The 22,442-nt window shown below is 38.8% G+C and overlaps 4 protein-coding genes across 7 annotated transcripts; 3 read left to right on the plus strand and 1 right to left on the minus strand.

Annotated features, from left to right (window-relative positions):
• The first annotated feature begins 28 nt into the window (after nucleotides 1-28).
• LOC136268158 (protein FAM184A-like) lies at nucleotides 29-6,026 on the plus strand. 2 transcript variants are annotated; one of them, XM_066063411.1, is made up of 13 exons: nucleotides 29-1,107; nucleotides 1,168-1,349; nucleotides 1,400-1,570; nucleotides 1,614-1,934; nucleotides 1,987-2,253; nucleotides 2,313-2,525; nucleotides 2,571-2,724; nucleotides 2,921-3,048; nucleotides 4,012-4,196; nucleotides 5,249-5,395; nucleotides 5,449-5,566; nucleotides 5,619-5,726; nucleotides 5,775-6,026. In XM_066063411.1, the coding sequence occupies exons 1-13, from the start codon at nucleotides 72-74 to the stop codon at nucleotides 5,949-5,951; spliced, it is 3,207 nt and encodes a 1,068-aa protein (XP_065919483.1). In that variant the 5' UTR covers nucleotides 29-71; the 3' UTR covers nucleotides 5,952-6,026. The 2 variants fall into 2 exon arrangements, with proteins under 2 accessions (XP_065919483.1, XP_065919482.1); XM_066063410.1 differs by having other exon boundaries at nucleotides 30-1,107; nucleotides 1,981-2,253.
• Nucleotides 5,995-8,697, plus strand: LOC136268159 (uncharacterized). Its single transcript, XM_066063412.1, has one exon. The coding sequence runs from the start codon at nucleotides 6,036-6,038 to the stop codon at nucleotides 7,842-7,844; it is 1,809 nt and encodes a 602-aa protein (XP_065919484.1). The 5' UTR covers nucleotides 5,995-6,035; the 3' UTR covers nucleotides 7,845-8,697.
• LOC136268164 (C-terminal-binding protein 2-like) lies at nucleotides 7,813-10,897 on the minus strand. 2 transcript variants are annotated; one of them, XM_066063420.1, is made up of 2 exons: nucleotides 10,719-10,897; nucleotides 7,813-9,005 (listed from the first exon to the last, which is right to left on the minus strand). In XM_066063420.1, exons 1-2 carry the CDS (start codon nucleotides 10,792-10,794, stop codon nucleotides 7,966-7,968), a joined length of 1,116 nt encoding a protein of 371 aa, XP_065919492.1. In that variant the 5' UTR covers nucleotides 10,795-10,897; the 3' UTR covers nucleotides 7,813-7,965. The 2 variants fall into 2 exon arrangements, with proteins under 2 accessions (XP_065919492.1, XP_065919493.1); XM_066063421.1 differs by lacking the exon at nucleotides 10,719-10,897 and adding an exon at nucleotides 9,759-9,891.
• LOC136268163 (E3 ubiquitin-protein transferase MAEA-like) lies at nucleotides 10,883-22,421 on the plus strand. 2 transcript variants are annotated; one of them, XM_066063417.1, is made up of 9 exons: nucleotides 10,883-11,005; nucleotides 11,052-11,237; nucleotides 11,288-11,497; nucleotides 18,895-19,017; nucleotides 19,070-19,146; nucleotides 19,197-19,305; nucleotides 20,161-20,294; nucleotides 20,636-20,825; nucleotides 22,179-22,421. In XM_066063417.1, exons 1-9 carry the CDS (start codon nucleotides 10,967-10,969, stop codon nucleotides 22,278-22,280), a joined length of 1,170 nt encoding a protein of 389 aa, XP_065919489.1. In that variant the 5' UTR covers nucleotides 10,883-10,966; the 3' UTR covers nucleotides 22,281-22,421. The 2 variants fall into 2 exon arrangements, with proteins under 2 accessions (XP_065919489.1, XP_065919491.1); XM_066063419.1 differs by lacking the exons at nucleotides 10,883-11,005; nucleotides 11,052-11,237; nucleotides 11,288-11,497 and adding an exon at nucleotides 12,260-12,509.
• The last annotated feature ends 21 nt before the right edge of the window (nucleotides 22,422-22,442 follow it).

Consider the following 22,442-nt stretch of genomic DNA (forward strand, 5'->3'; position numbering starts at 1 on the left):
GCGCCTATACTTGTTGCCTGTGGTGGTTGCCGTGGAAACAACCCCCTTGGGTACAGGTAAACAAAAACAAGATGGCGGCAACCAGGACTAAACTAGCAGCTAGCAGCGCTTCATTCGCTAACTTAGAGAAAGATTACATCCCGCAGGAGTATCACTCAAGAATACTGAAGAAGTTGGCACAGCTCACCAAGGTGATATATTCCCTAAACACGAAAAATGACCAACATGATGAATTCATCGAACAACTTCGTCAAGTACACATCAAAGAGATAGAAGGCATGAAGGTCGAGAATAGTAACAGGTTGAAACAGTTAGAAGAGTCACACAAGAGAGAGGTGGAGCTGGCACAAAATAGGATCAGTGTGTTACAGACTGAGTTAGCTACACTGGAGCTTGAGAAGTCTTCCCTGGAGTCTAAACTCCATACGGGAGAAGACAGGGTCCAAGCATTAATTAGTGAACATTCAGTGAAAGTGAAAAATATAGCGTCTCAACTGGAAAGTGCAGAAAGTGAAGCTAGAAAACAGCACACTGAATTAGAAAATCTCAAACAAACTCTTAATGCTCAACTGTCAAAGGAAAAGACAATGAAACAACAACATGATGAAGATATGAAGCAACTGAGGAAAGAAAAGCTTGAGCTACAGAACAAGTTAGAGCAAAGCGATGTTAAACATGAAGAAGAAATCATGGCAATGGCTACCGAGCAAGCACAACTACAACAAGATTTACTGAATATGAAACAAGAATATATTTCTGAGAGAGAAGAAACAATCCATCATCAGCAAGAAAAATGGAGGGAACAAGAGAAAAGATTAAAGTCCGAACACCATGAGATGGAAGAAACATTGAAATCTCAAATATCTTCACTGTCAGCTGAGCTACGGGTAGCCAAAGACAATCTTGCACTATCAGAAGGTAAAATACGTGAACTTCAGTTAACACTGGACAAGACTAAGGAACGATTAAGTATGACTGAATCCAAAATGGTGGACATGAGTAGTGAGAAGGGAGGTCTCAATGATGTGGTAGGGAAACTCCAACTAGAACTAGACATTGCTAACAGTCAGTATGATCAACAAATGAAGGAGTTGAAAACATTATCTGGTAAGTTTACTAACTCTTGTCCAGTGTTTGTGTGAACTGTGTCACTGTTTGTGTATGTAGGAAACCTGGGGAAGCTTGAGGCTTTACGTGTTGCTAATCAAGGCACAATAAAAGAGTTGAAAATTGAAGTAGCTTCCTTAAAAGAGAAGGTTAGGTGGCTTGAAACTGAAAGGGAAGAGATAAAGAACTCGAGTGTGTCAGCACATGAACAACAAGCAAGAAGTATCCAATCTTTAGAAAAGGTAGTTGACTTGTTTATTATGACTAATCTAGTTGTTGCTTTATTCATTAGGAGTTGGAGAAACTTTCAAAGGAAAAACAACAATTACATTCACAATATGCACTGGAGATTGAGGCTGCTTATGCACAGTGTAGCCAGCAGGAAACAGCACTGATAAATGAACACAAGAAAGTCCTTCAATCATCTGAAGAGCTTCACCAACAAAAACTCAAAGAAGCAAAGGTATCCAAGTGCTGTTGTACATATTAATTATTGGTTAAATTAGGAGGAGACTAAAAAACAACTTGAATTGTTACGTAAAGAAATGGAGTCGATGTCAGAGACCAAAGTGTCAGACATATCTAGTACACACAAGACACAGTTGTCACAGATGGAGGACAGACTTGAGAAAACACAAAGTGAACTACACTCTGCTGAGTGTGAGGTGAAGAGACTACAGAAACTAATGGAGGAAAACAAGAAGGGATTAGGTAGTGCTTCTAGTCACATTAAACTTCTCCAGAATGATTTAAAATCTGCTGAACAAACTGTAGTACAGTTAAAACAGGAATTGGAAAAGAGCACAACGAAATATCAAGAAATTCAGGTATGGTTATAATTATTTGTAAGGTGAATCCACTTTCTAATTTTAGTCCCAGTTTGTCACTGTACAACAACAACATTCTTGTTGTTCTAAAAGGGCACAAGAGATGGTTGAAGCTGCCAAAGTGACTTTGACAGCAGAGCTTGATAAAACTTGGAGTGAACGTTTAAAGAACATGTCATCTTCATTAAGAGCTGAACTAGAAAAACGGCACAAGGAAACTTCAGATTCTGCACTGGCAGAATTGTCAGCTCTCAAGGATAATGTATTGAAAGATGAGAGTGAGAAATGGAAGCACCAGAAATCACAATTACTTTCACAGGTATGAAACACTCTAATACAGCATACACACTACAGTGCAGCATATTTTCCATTTTTCAGGTATCAATTCTTGAAAGACAGCTTAAGGAAGCAACAGAATCATCAAAGGTGTCCTTGTCAGAGAAAGAACACTCATTTTTAACTGAGAAACAACTGTTAATCAAAGAGCTAGAAGTAGAGAAGAGAAATTCAGAGAAAGCAAGAGAAGTGTTAGTTTATACTCATGCCAAGCAACTAGCTAATCAAGAAAGTGAACACAATAAACAACTCAAGGTTTGTACATTTGTTGTTAAAATTTGTTATTCATTTTAACAATAGTCTTTAGAAGCTACATTAAACGCAGCACATCACGATGAACTAAAATCATTAAAATTAGCTACAAAGTTAGCTACAGACTCACTGAAAACAGAGCTACTCAAGCAGACACAAAATGACTTACAGTCACTAAAAGAAAAGCATCAAAATGAACTAGGTACTGCAGTGATACAGTGGAACCGCTTTATAACAGGACCTACTGGTTTTGATATTGTTATATAAGGAGGTTGTCCTGTTGGTATTGACAGAAAATGTATAGAGAGGTTAAATGTGCCATGTCCTTTACTCAGATGGTCTTTTAAGAGAAGTTCCACTGTATATGTGTATAGTGCATACTACTGTGCAATTTATAGCACACAGAATTAAAGAAGCTAATGAAAATCATGCCAGTGCCTTGGATACACTAAAGATAGATCACTCCAAAGAGATTGTAGGATATCAAAAGAGTGTACAGGATCTCACTGGACAGAAAGATAAAGAAGTAAGAAATGGGTTGTATGTATTCACTGACATGATACACTAGATACACTTGCACACAACAACTTGCATATCCAGACACTCTCCTTAATTAAACTGGTATTGAAATCATACCTCCTTGATAATCAGGAGATTTTCATTGATGGATCCAGGATGGGGTATTTAGAACCCTCACTTAATTCAAAGCTTCCAAGCTATATAGTTCATGCTATGCATAGCCTGTACAAGGAACACCTGTTACAGTACCAAACTGCAACAGTTTCATTGATGTTCTAATAGAGCATTCAAGACCAATACCATAAGTGTTTGAATAAGAATCATGTACACAGAGATAAATCATAACAGCATTGGTATGTACCGTATATAGCCTAAATATTTCAAGGGGGAATATTTTCAAGGTTGAACCATATTTTTATAAAAGTTTCAAGGATTTATGAGCAAACCCAGGGGAAAAATTTACTGATTTATTTATTTTTTTTTTGAGGTTTTAAAAGAAAGAGTAAAGATTTTACAGTGGAACCTCTATTATGGACATTTTGGGACCCAGAATTTTTGGCCGCTTTAGAGGTTTTCCTGTAATATAGAGGTTTTCCTCTTTCAGAGATAAAAAGGTATTAACCAGACTTGTTAGGACCAAAATTTTTGTTCTTATTATGGAAGTGTTTTCTATTGTGTCCTTATTTGGAGAGTTTGTTAAGAGAGGTTCCACTGTATCTGTGAAATATTTAGACCAGCATATATGACATATCGCCCCCAAAATATTCAGGCTATATGGTACGCTACACACTGAAAGGCTACCCAGATCCAATATTAATAATTTATCACCATAAAATTACCCCTGACCACCTACATCTTATGTTTACTCACTGTCAGCTACTCAATCTGCCCCTTACTGGTTGTTAGTGTCTATATCATGTTCCACTGTACTCATACACATCTGCTAAAAAGGTTCCCATACCCATATTAGGTGAAGGATTGTATGAGTAAGATCTCCATGTTGGAGGGTAAAGTTCAAGACCAGGCAGCAGAGATCAAACAGAGTAACATCACCACATCAGAACTAAAGAGAGCTGTGAAGGACCTCAATAAAGAAATGGAGCTGAAAGTGCAGCAAATTTTAACCATTCGAAGAGAATCAACAGCTCAGTTGCAGTGAGTTCTAAAATATAGCAAGCAATATGTTGTCAAAAAGCAGAATCTGGTTAACAAGCTATACATGCTTCTGGTGAAAGCTATTTTCTATTCATAGAAAATCGTAATAATTATTACCTTTGATGTCTGAGGGTACTAAATCCAATAGAAACCTGTGGCGGGGTTACTAAATAGTAACCTGTGGTCTCGCTGGTGGGTGTTTACTACATTCATCAAACGAAAATTGGCAAAGCCAAAAATAAAATGTCCTTACTGTTAGCTTACTTTCTGGACAAGACAGGCATCATTAGCGTTCAGATCATCTAGGGATTCAATACACCAATATCCAGCACGGTGTGGCACTGACACAGCAAACTCAAAGGATAAATCTCAATACTACCACCCACAGTTTGCTTCTTAATAGCTTACTTTCTGGACAAGACAAGCGTTTCATTTCTGGTGAAACGTCGAGTCACGATTCATAAGGTGAGATCGAAAAAAACTACTTGACAACAAACATTTTGAACAACCTAGGTGAGTAACTTCTGATAAATGGCTTTAAATCGTCTGCTTTTTCGTCTACTTCCAATACATTCATGCAATTATGCAACTCGTCAATTCTGATTGGCCAGTCAATATTTTGGCTGGATAGCACTTCTGGGCCCAAGAAACTCAAGCATTGTCACCAGACGGTATTTGCGCATTAGCGCAAACCCGACTGGGTACGAGACTACATTCTAACTAACAAACTTTGAAGATAATAGACAAATAGTTTAGAATTTGTGTGGATTGTAATATTTTAAAACTCATATTACATTCCTTAGTTTCCCTTGCTCCCTGCCTTCTCCAGGCACACACATGCACGCACGCACGCACGCACGCACAAATTTATGTCTGTATGATTGCATTTTGTGTGCTGTGTTAGATTGTATGTTCTAATAGAGAGTTAGCAAAATTAGTATGTACATAACATTTTGTGTAAACCATACAATTTTTAATGTAGAACTATGCTGGCTATGGGACATCCATTATGCAATTTGTATGTAAGTTATGTACTGATTCTCCTCCCATAGACATCGTGAACAAGAGCTGCTAAAGGCTCACAAGGTAGAGCTGAAATCATCTTCCTCCTACTACGAACACAAGATCCAACTATTACTAGCAGACTTTAACAAGGCCAAAGATATTCTTAACACAGAGCTCACCATCTCAAAAGAAAGGTACTTAATCAAGGCATGATTTATCTGCAGTGCTTACCTGATTCATGTTGTAGGTTAGAAGATATGAAGCGCAGATACCAGAACCGAGAATCAAGACCAGAAGACTTGGAGCAAATCAGATACTGGAAGAACATAGGTAGTGAACAAGAAGCAGAATTGTCACAACTAATGGTGGGTAACCATCACAAGCCAGCACAACAGTTAAGTTGTTGTGGTTATGTAGAGTGAGAAACGGTTTTACCAGCTGGAGTTGGTGAATCGTGAGCAAAACTACAACAAAGTCTTCAATGCCAACCCTACCATAGGAGTGTTAGACCCATTACAAACCAAGGTAGACATGATACACGTTGTAAACTGTATCTTAAGTTTATTTACGTAGAAAAAGCATACTAAAGTGGTAGATATTTCTGGTATGGCAACATCCAGTGCTCCATCCCTGGTTACTCCAGTACACCCCAGCCCGCCGGTCAGACCCCTGGAGTCACCTTATGCAAATCACAGGAGTGGTATTAGGAAGAAAGAAAAGGCAGTTGCTTCAAGACAAGTATTGTTATAAAATTTCTTAAAATCTACGTATGACGTAGCAATTTTATGAATAAATACGTATGCGCATGCGCAAATTTTATCAGCAGCTGGAAAAATGCGGGCGAGCTTGCTTTTGATTTTCTTCTTGGTTAGTTGGGAGTTTGTACCAGTAGCGACACAGTGTGTTTACGGAAATAATCGTAATACCCGATGTAACATACCAGGGAAGCCATGGGCGCTAGATCCCATCTGCCTCAATGACAACACCTGCAGCTTTCCAGAGCCGCTAACGTTTGGCTATTCCATCACTGCCAGGATACAAGTGGATAAGAGCCGAAAGAAAAGAACAGGTAGCCTTTATGTGCGTGGCTTAGGGCCGGGCTTGGCTGGCTGGGGTACTCCACTTGAGCTGAGAAGGACAGGTCGCTTGGATACGTGGAAGCTGAGTATCGAATACAAGATTAATGCGACTTCGTTTGCTTGTTCTACAACAACAAGTTGCTCATTCAACCAACACGCGGTAGAGTTCCGGATTTATGGCGATGAGAATGGTGAGGATGATATGATTGGACCTAATTTCTACTTTCGTTTGCCAATTTCCGGTTCGCCAGTTTCTTCAGACTTCCTATCCCCGGAGTTATCCGTGTTCCCCTGGTTTGACAACAAACTGGTGACATTGAAGTCAATATCAGTCAGTACCCCACACCTTTTCTCCTCGACTGCTAGAACACAAAATCTCCTGGCCTTGCCTCCCAGCTATGAATTCAACACGCATCGCACATACCCTCTGGTGGTAACATTTGGCATTGATGAGCTGAGGGCAATGCTCCAGGTGCTGGAGAGAGGCTTTGTACATGATTCCAGTGTTCAAGAAGTCATGATTGTAGCAATAGAATATACTGGTTGTCTACTTTACCCATTCTATGGTGGAAAGTGGAAATGTTTGGATAGCAATTGTGTGGATAACTGTCTTTATTGCTGGGACCATGAAAGAACTGAAGCGTGTGAAGATACTGAGTTTGAAGAACAACTGAAGACATGTGCAGTAGAGAAGAGTTGTGGTGGTAGTGGTGACATCATATTAGATTACATCATCAATCACTTGATACCACAAGTACAGGTTGAGACAAGACATAGAGTAGAGGTTGGGGGGTTCCCCACCCACAGGGTCCATATTGTGGGTTACAATGAGGGAGGATTGCTAGCTTGCTATGCTGCCATCAAATATCCTCATATGTTTAAGAGTGTTGCTTGCATGTCTGTACCATTCCACTGGCCAGAAAAGACCCTCGAGAAAGGATACGAACTTCAGCACATCATAAGAACTATTGCAGAAAACATGACGCATGGCCTATTCAGCCTTTATCAGTCACAGAAATATTACATAGACACAGCTGACAGGGACTCGTACTTTTATCCCAGTGTAGACAGCTACTTGGATGCTAACAATTTTGTGGAGGAAATGGAAGAGAAATTTCAGCTGGCGGGCAACATTATTCGCATGAACTTCCCCACGTTTTCAAAGAGTAGTGTTGTGGACCCATATAATGTAGCCTTTGTGCAGAGAATAAGATATGCTCTACAAGTGCTTTTCCCAGTTGAAGGTGGTCCCAACAAACAATTCCCTCGTATGGTCACTCTTTCTAAAAGCTACAACCAAGGAGGCAACTTTAGTGGCATTGAATTCACAGGCAGTGAAGGTGGTTCGAGTGGTGGCAATGTTACTGCAAAAGATTGTCCGCAAGCTGTAGTCACACTCCCTATTTTTCTAGGTTTGATTTTTGGAACTTTGATAATGTCGGTTGCTGTTACTGTATTGATCATGTGTATAAGAGAGAGCAACCGGAGGAGTGAAGATGACAAAGCAGGATCCGACTCTGATGAACTGCAACTTGACTCAGACTCATCCATAGATGTAGACTAACAAATAGTTACACAACAAACTGAATACTGTATACATTGTATATTGATCAGTCTATAAGCTACTATGTGCCTATACTACAAAGTCAGCAGTCTAATGATAGGAAGACAAACAATTTGTCCAGTTACTTCCACCTAGCTTGACAGGCGTCCATATTTATCTGACGTTTGTTGAGACAATTCCTTACACCATTAGGGTCATTATTGGTTACTGCACATCTGACTGGCTTGCAGGCACCCTCTCGAGCTTCTTTCATACTCTCTGCACTATACCAAGCAGCATGTGGAGTGCAAATGAGATTCGGAGCTTCTCCTAGGATGCTGTCAGCAAATGTAAATGGCTCCTTTTCTTGTACATCAAGTGCTGCACCTGCAATCCACCCCTCCTTCAAGGCCTTGACTAATGCAGCTTCATCTACCAACCCACCTCTTGAAACATTCACCAGAAATGCTTCCTTCTTAAACAACTTCAATGTTTTTTCATTAATGACGTGCCTGTTGTCTTTGGTAAGTGGGCAATGAATGGAAACACAGTCGCTAGCAGTGATGACTTCTTCAACAGTGTGCACACGCAGGACACCACCAAGACCCTTCTCAAGACCATCATGAAGAAAAGGGTCATAGAAACGGACATTGAAGCCAAAAGCTTTAGCACGTATAGCTACTGCCATTCCAATGTTGCCAAGGCCAATCAACCCGAGAGTGCTTCCCCGAATCCTGTGAGATGCTCCAGCTGCAGACACTAGTTCGTCATAAGAACCCAGAGGTTGTCCCTTACGAAGGCCTTCATACAGGAATGTGGTTTGGCGGTACAAGCTGAGGATGTGGGAGAAAGCAGTGTCAGCAACTTCTTCAATCCCATAGTCCGGAACGTTACACACCATCACACCAGCCTTGGACGCAGCATCAATATCAACGTTATCCACACCAGTACCGTGCCTTGCTACCACTCTTAGTTTGGGACACTTCTTGATCAAGCCTTCGGTGACATGTCCCATATGTCCAAGAAGAATGGCATAGGCATTGGCACAATCTTCATCAGATAGCTGACAGAAATCATCAAAGACATCTGTGTTATGTTTGACTACAGCAACGTCCTCCAGACACTTCTTTTCCAATGATCCATCACAGGGAGCTAATAAAAGCACCAGAGGTTTGTTGTCAGCTATATAGAGAAATAAAACACCAAATAATTAGTAAAACCTGGTTACTACCAAGCTTGACCTCAGTACTAAGTTGACCATACACTTTGTACTTTTAAGTTAACATGTTTAGTATTGTCAGGTTGGCTTTGAATTCTTTAGCTCATTAAATAGTGACCTGATTTTAGCAGGCTTCATACTGAAAAATGAGCTTTGCATGACCATTAGGTGCTGTCCTGTCACCACAAACCACAGGATGTGATTATGATAAAAGTAATTAGATGTTACAACAAGGTTCATATTTTTGTTACTCCAACACAATGCCTCACACCACACACATAAAACAATGAGGACCACACATGCTGCCCTGTTGTTTAACTGCTAGTTGATTTACCACATCACACAAGCCTCTACAAAATGGCATCTAGTCCTGGCACCAGCTGAGGAATGCATTCCGGTAGACTAAAGATGCCTCTAATATCTTAAGTCCTACATGTACACACACTGCAGCAAGCCCTGCACTAAAGACCACTAACTGAACTACAATTAATGCACACAATACACAACTAGCACCGGAAAGAGCTATTAAACACACCTACAGCTAATAAACTATTTAATAAACAAAACATAATAGGCTCTAGCAAGCCTATCCACTCAACTAATCAATCCACAGCCTATAAAACATAATTATATGAACAGCAACAAAACCTACACAAGTTTAACAGGATAAAACTAAAACTAGTCACAAAAATACTACACTACAGTCTAACACTTACCCATTGCTCTCTTCAACAAGTTTTCAGCAGTATTCACAAACTATTAGCAGCAGCTCAGAAATAGTGCATTAATTGGAAACGAACCAAGCGTTTTTATACTAGTGGAGTTCTAAGGTCAAAGCATATGAGGTCATTCAAGACATTAGCAATGTCAACTGGCTTATTTGTAGGGTTTCAAGTTCAAAGCAAACAGTTCACTATTATTGGTTGTATGACTGGTGTAAACTGAAACAGGTATAAAGAAACTCTCAGAAATGAATCCTGTGAGGGTGAGAGAGGTTGAGAAAGCTTGCTTCTCACTTCTGATTTTTTCTGCTTGTGGAGGCATGGAACCAGCTGCAACCACAGTGCATAAGAAACTAGCTTCCATAAACGGGAAATGAACTATAGTCGCTGTCTATATTGGTTGAGATGTAGATTTTGCTTCTCTCAGCCATCATGTGCATCGTGCTTTTGTACATCTACATTTGTTGGCCTACTTTGAGGGCAGGCTTAATGCCAATGCCCAATAGCTTTATTCTAGTGTTATCCAGCTGTCCAGCACTTGACAGCCAGTGCGGGGGGTGGTGGCAAGGGAATTCCATCTACCCCAGAAAAAAAATTAATCGTGTCATATATATTAGTGCATGATGCATGATTGTAACCATGTTGGCTGAAATGCTCCAACACAATAGAGAGCAGATATGCCTGTTACCATCACATAATGTTGTTTCCCCCCTTCCGACAATTACAAATTAGGTGTGAAGTTAGACCAGATGGTGAGGAAATTGTGTCAACAAAACTGATTATGCGCTTTAACACTGTCCTTAGTATCCTGACTCGTGTGGTTTGCAATGGTTTGACCATGGATAGTAGAGCACTCAGTATGGGGTAGTAGAATGGATGGAACAATTTGCTAGCTAAACCATTTGCAATAGATTTACTGGTTTATATAGGCCGGAGGGCGTGCACAGGACATACCCGTTTCATCCTTTGAACGTTTGCTAGCGGATCCACTTGTTTCAGAAAGACGTCGCTTCTGTTCCCTAGTAGCCATTGTTGTAGGGTATAATTTGTTGGGTTGAGGACTATATCTGAATCAGGGTAAATAGAGCTTCTTTAATTTTCAGACTCGTATTTCCTCGCGTATTTCAAAATATTTAATACAGGTTGGTTTTTTTTAATTATTTTTTTTACAAGTTGTGGCTGTTGCACGTGCGCTTAAAAGGATGGACGAAATTCGAACATTTGAGCATTCAACGTTAAAAGTATACTAATAATTATATCGCTGTTGTAATTAATTTATTTCTCAAGGTACCTTATGAAGGACTGAACAAGACGTTTAGAGGAGCTCAGAAAGTAATCGACAGAGAATTGAGCTACGTGTTAAGCGCGGTATCCGAGGCAAGCACTCGTTCTAGAGACGTTAGTTCTACTACAGGCGATGTGGTTAACACGTTAGATAATGTCTTACAAAAATTGAGTTCGCTAAAGCGTAAGGTTTGTGAGAAATTGTTGTATTCTAACTATTTAAAGCAAGAAAAACTCAGGCAGAAGAGTGTATAGATGACGAAAGAGTTTGTACCAGATGTTTAAAGATAAGATTAGAACATTTGAAGTCATTTGCATCAGGTCAACTAACACCAGACGCTAGTATAGTATGGAAGAAGAAAAGAATGGACAGGATGATTGTGGATCATTTCTTGAGGAGTGGACTATACAGTACAGCCATTGCTATAGCCAAGAACTCTGAAATTGAAGTGAGTAGTATTATCAAGAGTTAATATATATACTGAGGAGAGTATCCTACTTTCATATGGCCCTGTAGAAGGGCGGATTGTGAAGTTATGATGTAACAACAAGATGTTGTGGTTTGTGACGTACTAGCAGCTGTAAAGTGCAAGAATTGTTAGTACCATTCCACACTCACAACGCTCAGGATAGCCGCATTCGCGGATGGCCTAGCAAGAAATGCCTACGAAGTGGTCTGAACCCATGAAGGAACAATTGTAGTTCGGTGATTAGAACTGGAATTAATTTGGTTGCTAGTGACGTTGTTAGGCACGCATTCAATTCATATCATGTTGATCTAATGACATCATTAATTATACAAAGACGGGTTACAGTTACATATTACCCATAAAATAAAGTAACTATAATAATATTACATGTTATATTACTTTGTGTCCACAGCCTTAAGCTGTCATGTGTGAAACTACCACCTTATCACGTGACATGATTGCGAAGTGCTACATCATATATAACTTCACAATATGTCCTACAGGAATAAGGAATATATGAGACTAGGATATTCTCCTCAATATTATGAACTCTTGGTACTATTAAGAGTATATGTGACCGGATCTGTGAAAACCCACACACAATCGCGCAAACCTAAATTTACAGTATAAAGCATTGAATACAATGAGTGAAATACTTGCGTATTATTGAAACAATTCCATAAATTTTAAAACGCCTTTTTTGTTAGTGAAGGAAGGGACTAACAATGAAAACTTGGATGCCATCTTATTTGCCTGCTCAAGAGGAGTTGGAAAATCTTTGTTTCATTGCAGTAAACCAAAGGATTCGCAAGTTATGAGTGTTTGTTTACATCACGTCGAAGCAATTGTATGTGATCGATTTTTCTTCATAAATTTTGCCTTTGTATGCAGTGAAGAAAAGTAAGTAAAGGACACACTTACCCAGAAATTGCTTTCCCTATTCATGGCGAACATGATGGTGAAAATTGCAGCTCTGTACCCTAATCCGTTGGTAAGTTGTAACCGTTTTTGTAAGTGCCTGTAATTTATTTTCCGTACAAATCGATTTTCTGCTGTTGCTACTTTGTAGGGCTGTAACTCCTAAAGGGTTAATGGGCATATGAGGCTGAAACTTTGCCAGAGGTTACATTAGGCTAGGTAGATTATAAATGTTTAATAAACAGGAATTCGAAAAATGCGTGATTGTATCAAGTTTTTGCAGATCTGGTCACATATAATGGGGAGGGAGAGTGTCAAACTATGCAATAGGCTGTGAATAATGAACCTGTAAAGTAGCCATCATACCATCGTTTCTTCTTTTGCTATTGATCGTTCAGATTTAACACTTTACAAGTGTTTTGACGGGTGGTCCACGTGGAATTGCAATTGCTGAAATTCCAAGTAGAACTGCCGAGGCAAGGCAAATCACCGAGTTGTTTGAACGATCCCATAGGACTTTCAGGCTCATTTTTTCACAGCATGTAGCGCAGTTTGACACTCTCCCTCCTATTATATACCCTTGGTACTATGTAATGTGTGTAGATAATAGATTATTGGAATGCTATATATAATCCTGGGCTTTCATCAGGCCCAAACAGTTCTGGTGTCAAGCACTTGAAAGCCTAAACTGTCATGCATAGTTCACACCCTAGCTGTCTGATGTTGATACATAGGATAAGTTGAAAGCTTGAAGAATAGAAGAGGTAGCTAGCTAGACAAGATTCTACCAAAGCCTTTATTAATATCTATACTGAGCAATCAGAGCAGCAAATTCTAGTGTACATGATCAACACAACCATTTTTAGCTTCATCCAATTTAACTTCATGGATCTTTCTAGGGTTAATTATCTACAGTGCGACGATGCAGTAAAGAGAAAATGTTTCAAAATTTTTTTTTTGAACTTTCAATCAAGTACTCTTTGAAAATTTAACCTTTCGAAAATTTCCCCGCTATACAGTACTACTTCTATAAGTCACAGCAGATAAGTGCAGCAAATGCTAAATATATATCACAATGTAGACATGGCAAAGTCTTAGCAAGCAACTAGCAACATGGGTATAGCTTGAAGCATGTTGTTTGGTCTTAATCCAAATGGCCTGTGGATTGAGCCATGATTAGTTGGCATTTTCTCAGCCTTTCTAGGTATTTGCTTTCGTTTCACTCAGGCTAGGATAATGATTTTCTTGAGCTCTTAGGCTTCAAGACTCGTGGTGTTACTTGTGATAAAGCTTGAATCATGTTTGTCTTCCAGTGTCCCAGTGCCTATATAGCTATACTGTAGCTAGCTAGCTGATAACATACACTCGAACTTCGTCTATATGATTTCTTTGATTATCACTTCTAAGGTGTAATATTGCTCCTTGTACTAATAAATTATGAAAAATATATTTTTTCGATAATGCTTTCTTGTTTCTGAGTTTTAACCTTCTGGAAATTTCCTGATATACGGTAGAACTACTACATTTTCCCTTAGTCTGTACCATATCCATTGAGTCCAAATAGAGATCTGCACATGACAATTTCAAGTGATAGGCTTTTAAGTGGTTGACACCAAATACAGTGTGAATCAATTAAGCCATGGTGACATGGCATGACGAAAACAAAGTGGGCTGGCCCAAGCTAAGATACAATGTGAACACATACCGGGCTGGGTTAATTTACTTCTGTTGGCCACACAGTGAGTATTTTGTACACTCTAATATTCTACAACCCTTACAACATACTATGAGACATGCCATGCTTCTAGTATGTAGACTCCCATTGTTCTACTGTCATTGGCAAAAGAAGCACCCATTATAGTGGTTATAACTTCTCAATAACTATTAGTATAATGATTCATCGCTACTTACTGGAGCATCATTTTGTTTTTCCAGAATACGGGGCTTTCCCTTTAGCCAAGCATTTCCATCATATTTCATGTCTACACTACAGTTTTATTAAGCGTCTAAACGAAGGATGGCTTATTATACATTTACTAGAAATTTTAAAATGAAGCAGTGTTCCAGTGATAAAAAGCAAAGAGATGGCATGTTTTTACAGTGCCAAAGTAGGGATTGATACAATGCTAAGTCAGGATAGCTACCATCATCTCTTGTTTCACTGCTTTCTATTGCTTGAACTCTACTTCATTTTATTACACTAGTTTATCAACTTTTTTGTTAGAGCATGGAAATAAAATATAATACTTGTGTGGTTGTAAATTAATTGCTGTATTAAAGTATCTCCATCTCGCTACAATACTACACAGTAGATTAAGCTAGGGAGCATGGTACAATACCTTGTTTTCTACGGGGCTAGATCGTTGAGCAGTGTGGCATCAGCATTGATTATTAGAGGTGTGGTAGCATGTTCTGATCATATATGGGGGCGTGGCCCATTGTAATCATTTTATAAGCCCAGCTTAGCTGCTACCTGATGCTACAGTCCATTAAGCACCTCAAATAGTTTTGTGGCTTCTGAATATGCGCTTTTAGGAAAGTGTTAATGGTGTTGGGAGTAACGCGTTACATAATATTATTACTTTTGTGGTGACTAAGTAATATAACGAAATACGCTATAAAAACAGGTAATATAACTCAAGTTACTTTACTTACAAATGTAACGCGTTACCAAAGTAATATAGTTACTGTAACAAATCTAATATTATTACTACAAGTCTCGAACTTACTAATCTCATTAGTGATCCACTGAGTAACGCCTAGCCACAACGAAGTAATGAAGCCTACTGAATGAAGCTTATTCACCAGCTTCTTACTTATAACCAAGATTTGCACATTGTCCAACAACGCAATCATGTCACGTGATAAGGTGGTAGTTTCACACGTGACAGCTTAAGGTTATGGACACAAAGTAATATAATATGTAATAGTATTATAGTTACTTTATTTTATGGGTAATATGTAACTGTAACTAAATAGTTCTGTTACAAGTAATATGTAACTAGTTACTAGCTACTTTTAAAAAGTAACTGTCCCAACATTGAGTGTTGGAAAATTAACGCCTTGGTATGGTTTCCTGGCATGAAGAAGGTGACCATTTAATTGAAGATAAAAGGAATAGCAAAGTGCAGAAGGTGAGTCTGTTGTTGTGGTATAAAATGGTGGCCATGCACTACTTAATTTGGCCTCTAGCCTTGCGACTGTAGTCTGGCTGGCTGGCTGGCTGGCAGACAAAAGTACAGGTTTTGATGTTGTTGTTTTTAATTCTGTATTTGGTCACCTGTATTTTCTTGTTTTTAACACTGTATTGGATGTTGAATGATTAGACATGACTTTCATCATGTATGAAATAAACTAGTGTCCATTTGGTTCTACTTGGGGGTACTTAGAGATAATGAGTTACTCTCTAGAATTCCTATGGATATAATTACATGAAAATAACAAGGAGAAAACATCCTGACCACCTGGTAGACTCCTGTAAGCGTTCGAGTGTAAATCGGATGGCTGCAGGTTCGAGGCTACCTAGGTCCAGTCATTGATTTTCCTTCAAACACACCTTAAGTAGCTAAAGTCTTTGAGCATATGTTTGAGCAGGCTGTAGGACACCTGGTAGACCTTCAGCACTTGTGCTATAAAGCATTAACAAATAACAATAACAAAATTGATATTTCTATGATAGCTTTTAGATGCAGCATTTTTAGAGGCACGTCACTTTAGGGGGAACACTACTAAACTAAGCAGTACTACTGTACTGTTTGATACATTGTGCTGTGCACTTGTCAGCATGTGCAACCCCCAGCCTGCCTGTTGAGCAGCAGTGTGAACAAAGGCTGGCTTGAGTTTGATAACCCAAGTTGTAAATAACCCGGGACACTGTGAATGAGGTGTAACATGCTGACTTGTTGTTGACTCTTGTTTCTTTTGTTTTTTCAATGATCCTCTATTTAAATATTTTTTTGTGAAAAAAAATTTTTTTATGGTAGTTACCTACGAGTATTTGCATATTGAAAATTAATCATCAAGTTACATGTTGCTATTAAGTAATCAGCTGGCAGCTAATCATCAGCATTATTCAGTTAAACCATTATTCATGATTGTTTCCTTACCAATTGAACTGCTTTACTTTACAACCTTAACTGGAATTTTCAATTAGGCGTCATAGAAAAAAAAGTAGGGAAACAAGAGAGGTCGCCTACACTTGAATACACTAGTGAATATTTAATCCCTACTTCAGTCTATACCCATGACTGAATCAGAAAGTAAATGTCCACTAGTATATCTGCAGATGTAGGGATTAAATGTCGAACCTCTCTACTACAGACATTTTGGGACCCAGAATTTTGATCACTTTTTGTTCTAATATAGAAGTTTTCCTCTTTCAGAGGTAAAAAATGTATTACCAGACTTGTTAGACCAAAACTTTTTGTTCTTATTATGGAGGTGTTTTCTATTGTGTCCTTATTTGGGGAGTTTGTTAAGAGAGGTTCCACTGTAATTTATCTGCAGGTGTAGGCAACCTCCCTTGTTTCCCTACTTTTTTCTATGATCCCTAATCTTTATTTTCCTTGTACTTGTTTTTTAACTTTTTTTTGTAACATTATTATGACTAGTGAACCGACGCATACCGCATCAAAAGAAAGGATGGTAATGTTTTTGTCTGAACACACACCCCAGCTATAAATTGTTGACTCGAAGTGAAGAGGCTTCAATTTTATCTAGCAATTATCAATTGCTGAAGTGGCCATTACGCTTTGCTTTCAGCCTGTTGCACAATGTTACAAATGAAGATTCCCATTTACAAACGTAGGGAAACCATTGTGCTACCGCAAATCAACACTTGGGCTGTCAGCAAAAAGAAGTAGGACACAAGGGAGGACAAAGGTAAGTCCATGATGCATGCATTGTATGTACTGCAGTATGCCAAAAGGCACATCTTGGGATGAAGTGACGTCGAACATTAAGCCTGTAGCCTTAGCCGTTATCGAGTTATGCTTTCCTGGCATCAGGCAGGCAGGCAGTTAGTCAGTAGAAAATTCAATTGAATAAACTTTTAAAAAAAATTTTTGTAACAATCTATTGGAAGCATTTTACTTGCAATATGCAGTTCATAGACATGGAGAAGGACAGGAAGGCTATGCAGTTTTTGTCCCCAAAAAGTGTCCAGATTTTATTGTAGTCTGAAAAAAAAAGATAATGAACAACTTTTATCAGTTCCTTTTGACTTCATACTCAGTAGTAACCTTACTACTTACTAGTGTACTCTGAGTGTTCTATTAGGAATTTTACAAACAGCCTACGAGACTAACACCTGGGTCCATTAAACAAACTGTAAGTCAATACTGTGCACCACGACCACGTACCATGGTAGTGGTTCACAACAGAGATCACCTAGCATAGACCAGACTGACTTTTCCTTTTGTGTGCAGGTGGGGGAAAAATGGTCTGGTACACTTATGATAGAATTACTGTGTAGTATTCCACCAGCTCTATCACCAACTCTACAGTGGGTGCTGATTAGTGAAGCGATTCTGTTTTTACACTTTAGGTGCTGTGACTATTATACTATAAAACATGTTGATGGCCCACCGTAGAGCTGGTGGAATGCTACTTAGAAATTCTATCATAATTGTACCAGACCACTTTTTTCCCATCCACACACACAAAAGAAAAAAGTCGGTCTGGTCTATGTGAGACTGCCCTGGTATACATTCCATTAAGGCTAGTTTCCATATAGCTTGCGTCGTTGCCTGCAATTAACTGTGCTGGAAACGCTGCAAGAATTGAACTTCTCCAGTTCTTCTGGCATTGCAAGCAGGACAATTTGTAAATGGATTAAAAGATACCTTGGGGCCATTACCAAGTGTCCACATTATACAAGTGTCTTTATGGTCAAATGTCCTAATTAACAGGTTCCACTGTATATGTCATTTGTTAGTATAAATGCTTTCTTGTGACCATGTTATATTGTGTTGTAGCTTCAAAGGTGTCTGTCAGTATGAACCTTATCTGCATTGATGTCACAACGTAAAAATGGCAGCGATAGTGTGGGGGACTTTGTGGCCAAGGGGTATTGAGAGAGATGACGTTTCGCTATGATAATGTTTACAATTATACAGCAGGAAGGAGCAAGGTGAAGCATGCATGTTTACTTACAAAACAATGGGCACAGTTTTGCATCCATATCGAAACTTAGGTCTGATTTTGCCTGGTGGATTATTTCACATCACCACATCATGCTAACTAGCCTTTTACCTTATGTTCCATGTCATCAAAACCACAAACAAAGCTCATTTCGGTTACTACGGATGAAAACGTGATGAAGCCCCCACACTAACATGGCCATTTTGTCAATTATGACGTCAATGCAAATATTGTACTTATTGAGGGGAAGGTACAACCCTTGCTGTGTTGGAAAGAAATTAGAATTTTATACTTTAAGGAGCATGTTCTCTCCCAAGGATTTAGTAGATGTTGAGCTGTTCCTGGTAGCCCAGAAGGTGGAGTCAGGTCTCCGTAACCATGACACCCAACCATGTTTATCATGGTGTCATGAGAACAGATCCAAACTAAAGAAACTGAAGGTGAACCAACCAACCAATTGGTGTGTATTTAGTGATATCTGTAATTCAACAGAGTTCATTAGAATTCAGAACTCATTTACAAAATTTCATCGAATTAGTCAGAGGTGAAAAGAGAATGGAGGCAATCAGGTAGGGGAAATGGGTAGAAGTTAGTCAACTTAAAATGGTCATCATGTTAGATATGCTCGTAAGCACTTCTCAAATGTTGAGGAGGCACATGTGAAGGAAGTTCAAGTAGCCATGACTCTACTTGCATTTCAGCCTGGTACATCATGTAAGAAGTATGAAGTGAGTTGATGAGAGTTGTAATGATTGAGATTTGCCAGTATTTCGCATTGCAATATAATTGTAATTAGCTACTAAACATTGATGGGTATATATTGTTCTGGGTGGACTTGTGGACTTCGTGGTACCATAGATAATATACGAACCATGAATTGAAAATGCCCATATTATGTACATAGTGATGTCATAGACCATCCTCATTACCATTGCAGTGCGAAAAGTTTATGGTTGTTACAGGTAGTGTAGCATCGTTTGTTTGCTGTTCTTAACTTCACTTGTAGCAGGTAGAGTGGCTTTAGCTAACCAGACATCCAATGTTCCACTGTATACTCAGACTGTTTTGATAAAATGACAGAAAACAGGTGCTACTTTGGGCAATTGTTTTACCCAAGTTGAACAAGTCTTTGGCTAAAAATTCATTTCAATCTATCAAACATTTATTTGGTTGTCACATAGAGGCTATGTTAAGTTAGCTGGTAGCAATGTTGCTGAAATATTTGCTAACGCTACCTGCCAATATCCACCTGTCGCCAATGATATGTCCACAAAAATAGGGTGTTCTTATTCAGTACAAAATGCTACGCAATAAACAATGTAAAGGAATGTCCATACCTTCAAACTGGCCTTCAAACAAGTGAGAGAAAGCCAAACAGCCAATCAGTACATTTCAACAAATTTCCCAATGTATTGGTGCACAGTAACTAGGATAGGTAAATAATTTAATGGGCGTTTCCGATTCATGTGTCATATATTATCTGGTGGTACTGATAGGATGCAGATTTGTGAAAGTACAGGTTTTTCTGATAGCCTTCTGATTATCTCTGTCAACTACCTTCTTGTACTTGTGTTGTTGTGTAGAAGTTGTTCTCAGAGAGTCGATGGAGTGACTTGATCAAGCTATTCCACCAGGAGAACTATTCTCTACATCAACTCAATGGCCAGTCAATGTTGTCAGTAACACTACAAGCTGGCCTGTCATCCTTGAAGACACCGTATCCTCAACCTGTTATTAATTGTGTGTGCATTTGGAAAGGGAGGTAATTGAGGGGCTCCAGTTTGTAAACCTTGATAGTTTTCTGATTCCCCATGAAAGTGACATATTCTATGGTGGAACCTGTTAATCTTCTTAGCAGGTGACAGTTCACAGTGGTGTATGTACAATAAGAGAAACGTATAGTTGTACACTTTCATTATGGTCCAATGTTTGGATATTATTGTACACTATTTAATCCTCTACTTGACTATCCAATCAAGTTGGCTGACTGCTCTGTTAGGGTGTTTTGTGTTCTATGAGTAGTGTTGAATCCTCACCCTGTCCTTAGCTACTATCCAGTCATTGTGGCAAGTCTGATCAAGTTGACTTGAGGTGTCCAGTGTGTACAGAGCCACTAGGGGAGCTAGCCAGACCACTACCATACTCTCACTGTGCTCAGTCTCATTTGATATGTACCCTCTCTGGTAAAGTGATGGATGATAATAATCCTCCAATGGCTCTACCTAACGGATATGTGTATGGAGAAAATGTAAGTAAATTGTAGTTAGTGTCATATGGGTGGCTAGACTGTACTCTGTCTGTGTCTGTCTGTTGCTATGCGCAGCAATTTTAAACACCTGCTGTGAGAGAATCTGGTATACAGTGTTATTTGTGACTAAAACACATTTATGATGTACTGGTATGTTATTTGGTGAAGAGTCTAACCAACTGAACTTTTCTGGATTCTTGTCATGCCACATCTGGTTGCTGCTGGTTCACTGTCAACAGTAACAAGTTGATGTTGTACTACTTCTAAAAACCAGGCGCCATGCAGAGCTAGTTATATACATGTAATCAACAATTTAACTAATAGGTTTCTGTTTTGTAATAATGTAATTATGCTTACAGAATTATTGAAAGTATATTGTAATTTCATATTATGTAATTGGTGAATTATTTTGTAATTCTCTAATTACATTGCTAAGGAAACGCTATTCAAACAAACCACTATATTACGCACAAAAGTATTTTCTCAACTGTTTATAGTCTATCATGTTTAACTATTTTTCCTCAAAGTTGCCCTTTCATTTTTGTTTGCATATGTATGGGCACACACCCTTTTAAGTCAAAGAGAGATGCTTTTCATAATAGCCTATTGGTAGTTAAATACCTGAAGAGCCAAATGAGAAGATAGTTTGTGAAGTTTGTAGAGTTGCTACACCTGTATTTCAAATGAAAAGAAGCCGCCTCAGTACAAAGCTTACCAATGCTGAAGTTTAATACGAGTGTTTAATTCTCATAGGCGGACTGCTTTTACCACTAAGAATTTGCTCACATGGGTGTATTTGGGCAAATATAGGTAGATAGATAGGTAGGTACACGCACATTTTTATGAAAATAATTTCAGTAAACCAGGTGCGTGCCAACAGCCGGCCCTCAGCCGCCTCCTGGTTTTAAAAAAAAGAAAGGAATTTGCTACATATGTGATGTAGCGTGATGAAGCTTATCCCCAATGTTTCATTATTCAGAGTATCAGAACAACTCCTCTTCCATAAAGAAGAATCAGGTTTGCACTTACTAAACATCTACGTGAATTTGAAACAAATGTTATTTTGGGGGTGGGGGGGGGGGGGGGGGGGGGTACCACAACCTATCAGCTTCACAAGTGAATAATGTTGGAACTATCATTCAGACAATATGAGACCCTTGCTCAGTAGGTGCTTATGGCATTTATGACCATGTTTCTGTTGGAGTGGTCAGTATTACTGTTGATGTTTGTTTGTTTGTTTGTTTGTGGGGAGCAAGTCAAAGTTCTGAAAGTTGATAATAGATTTTATAGTTAACAAGGAGAGTAGGGACCGGCCACATTGTGATATGATGCCTCTTTTGTTGGTTGTTTCAGGCACTAAGAGTATTAGCTACTGAGAACAATGGATCAGTGATATGTCCCAAGACTAATGAAACATTTCAGTTCAGTGAAGCCAAGAAAGTCTTCATAATGTAGTCAATGATTATATACCATTCATGTTACTTACATCATTGATACATGCACGCATACAATATCATTTCAGTACTCCATATTTCTGTATCTTGGGCTGTGCGATAATTGAGATAAGAGTACCTATCATGATAGATATCAATGTAATTGTGGCAGTCGTAATACTAA

Source organism: Dysidea avara, chromosome 10 (assembly GCF_963678975.1).
Source record: "Dysidea avara chromosome 10, odDysAvar1.4, whole genome shotgun sequence".
Classification (NCBI taxonomy): Eukaryota; Metazoa; Porifera; class Demospongiae; order Dictyoceratida; family Dysideidae; genus Dysidea; species Dysidea avara.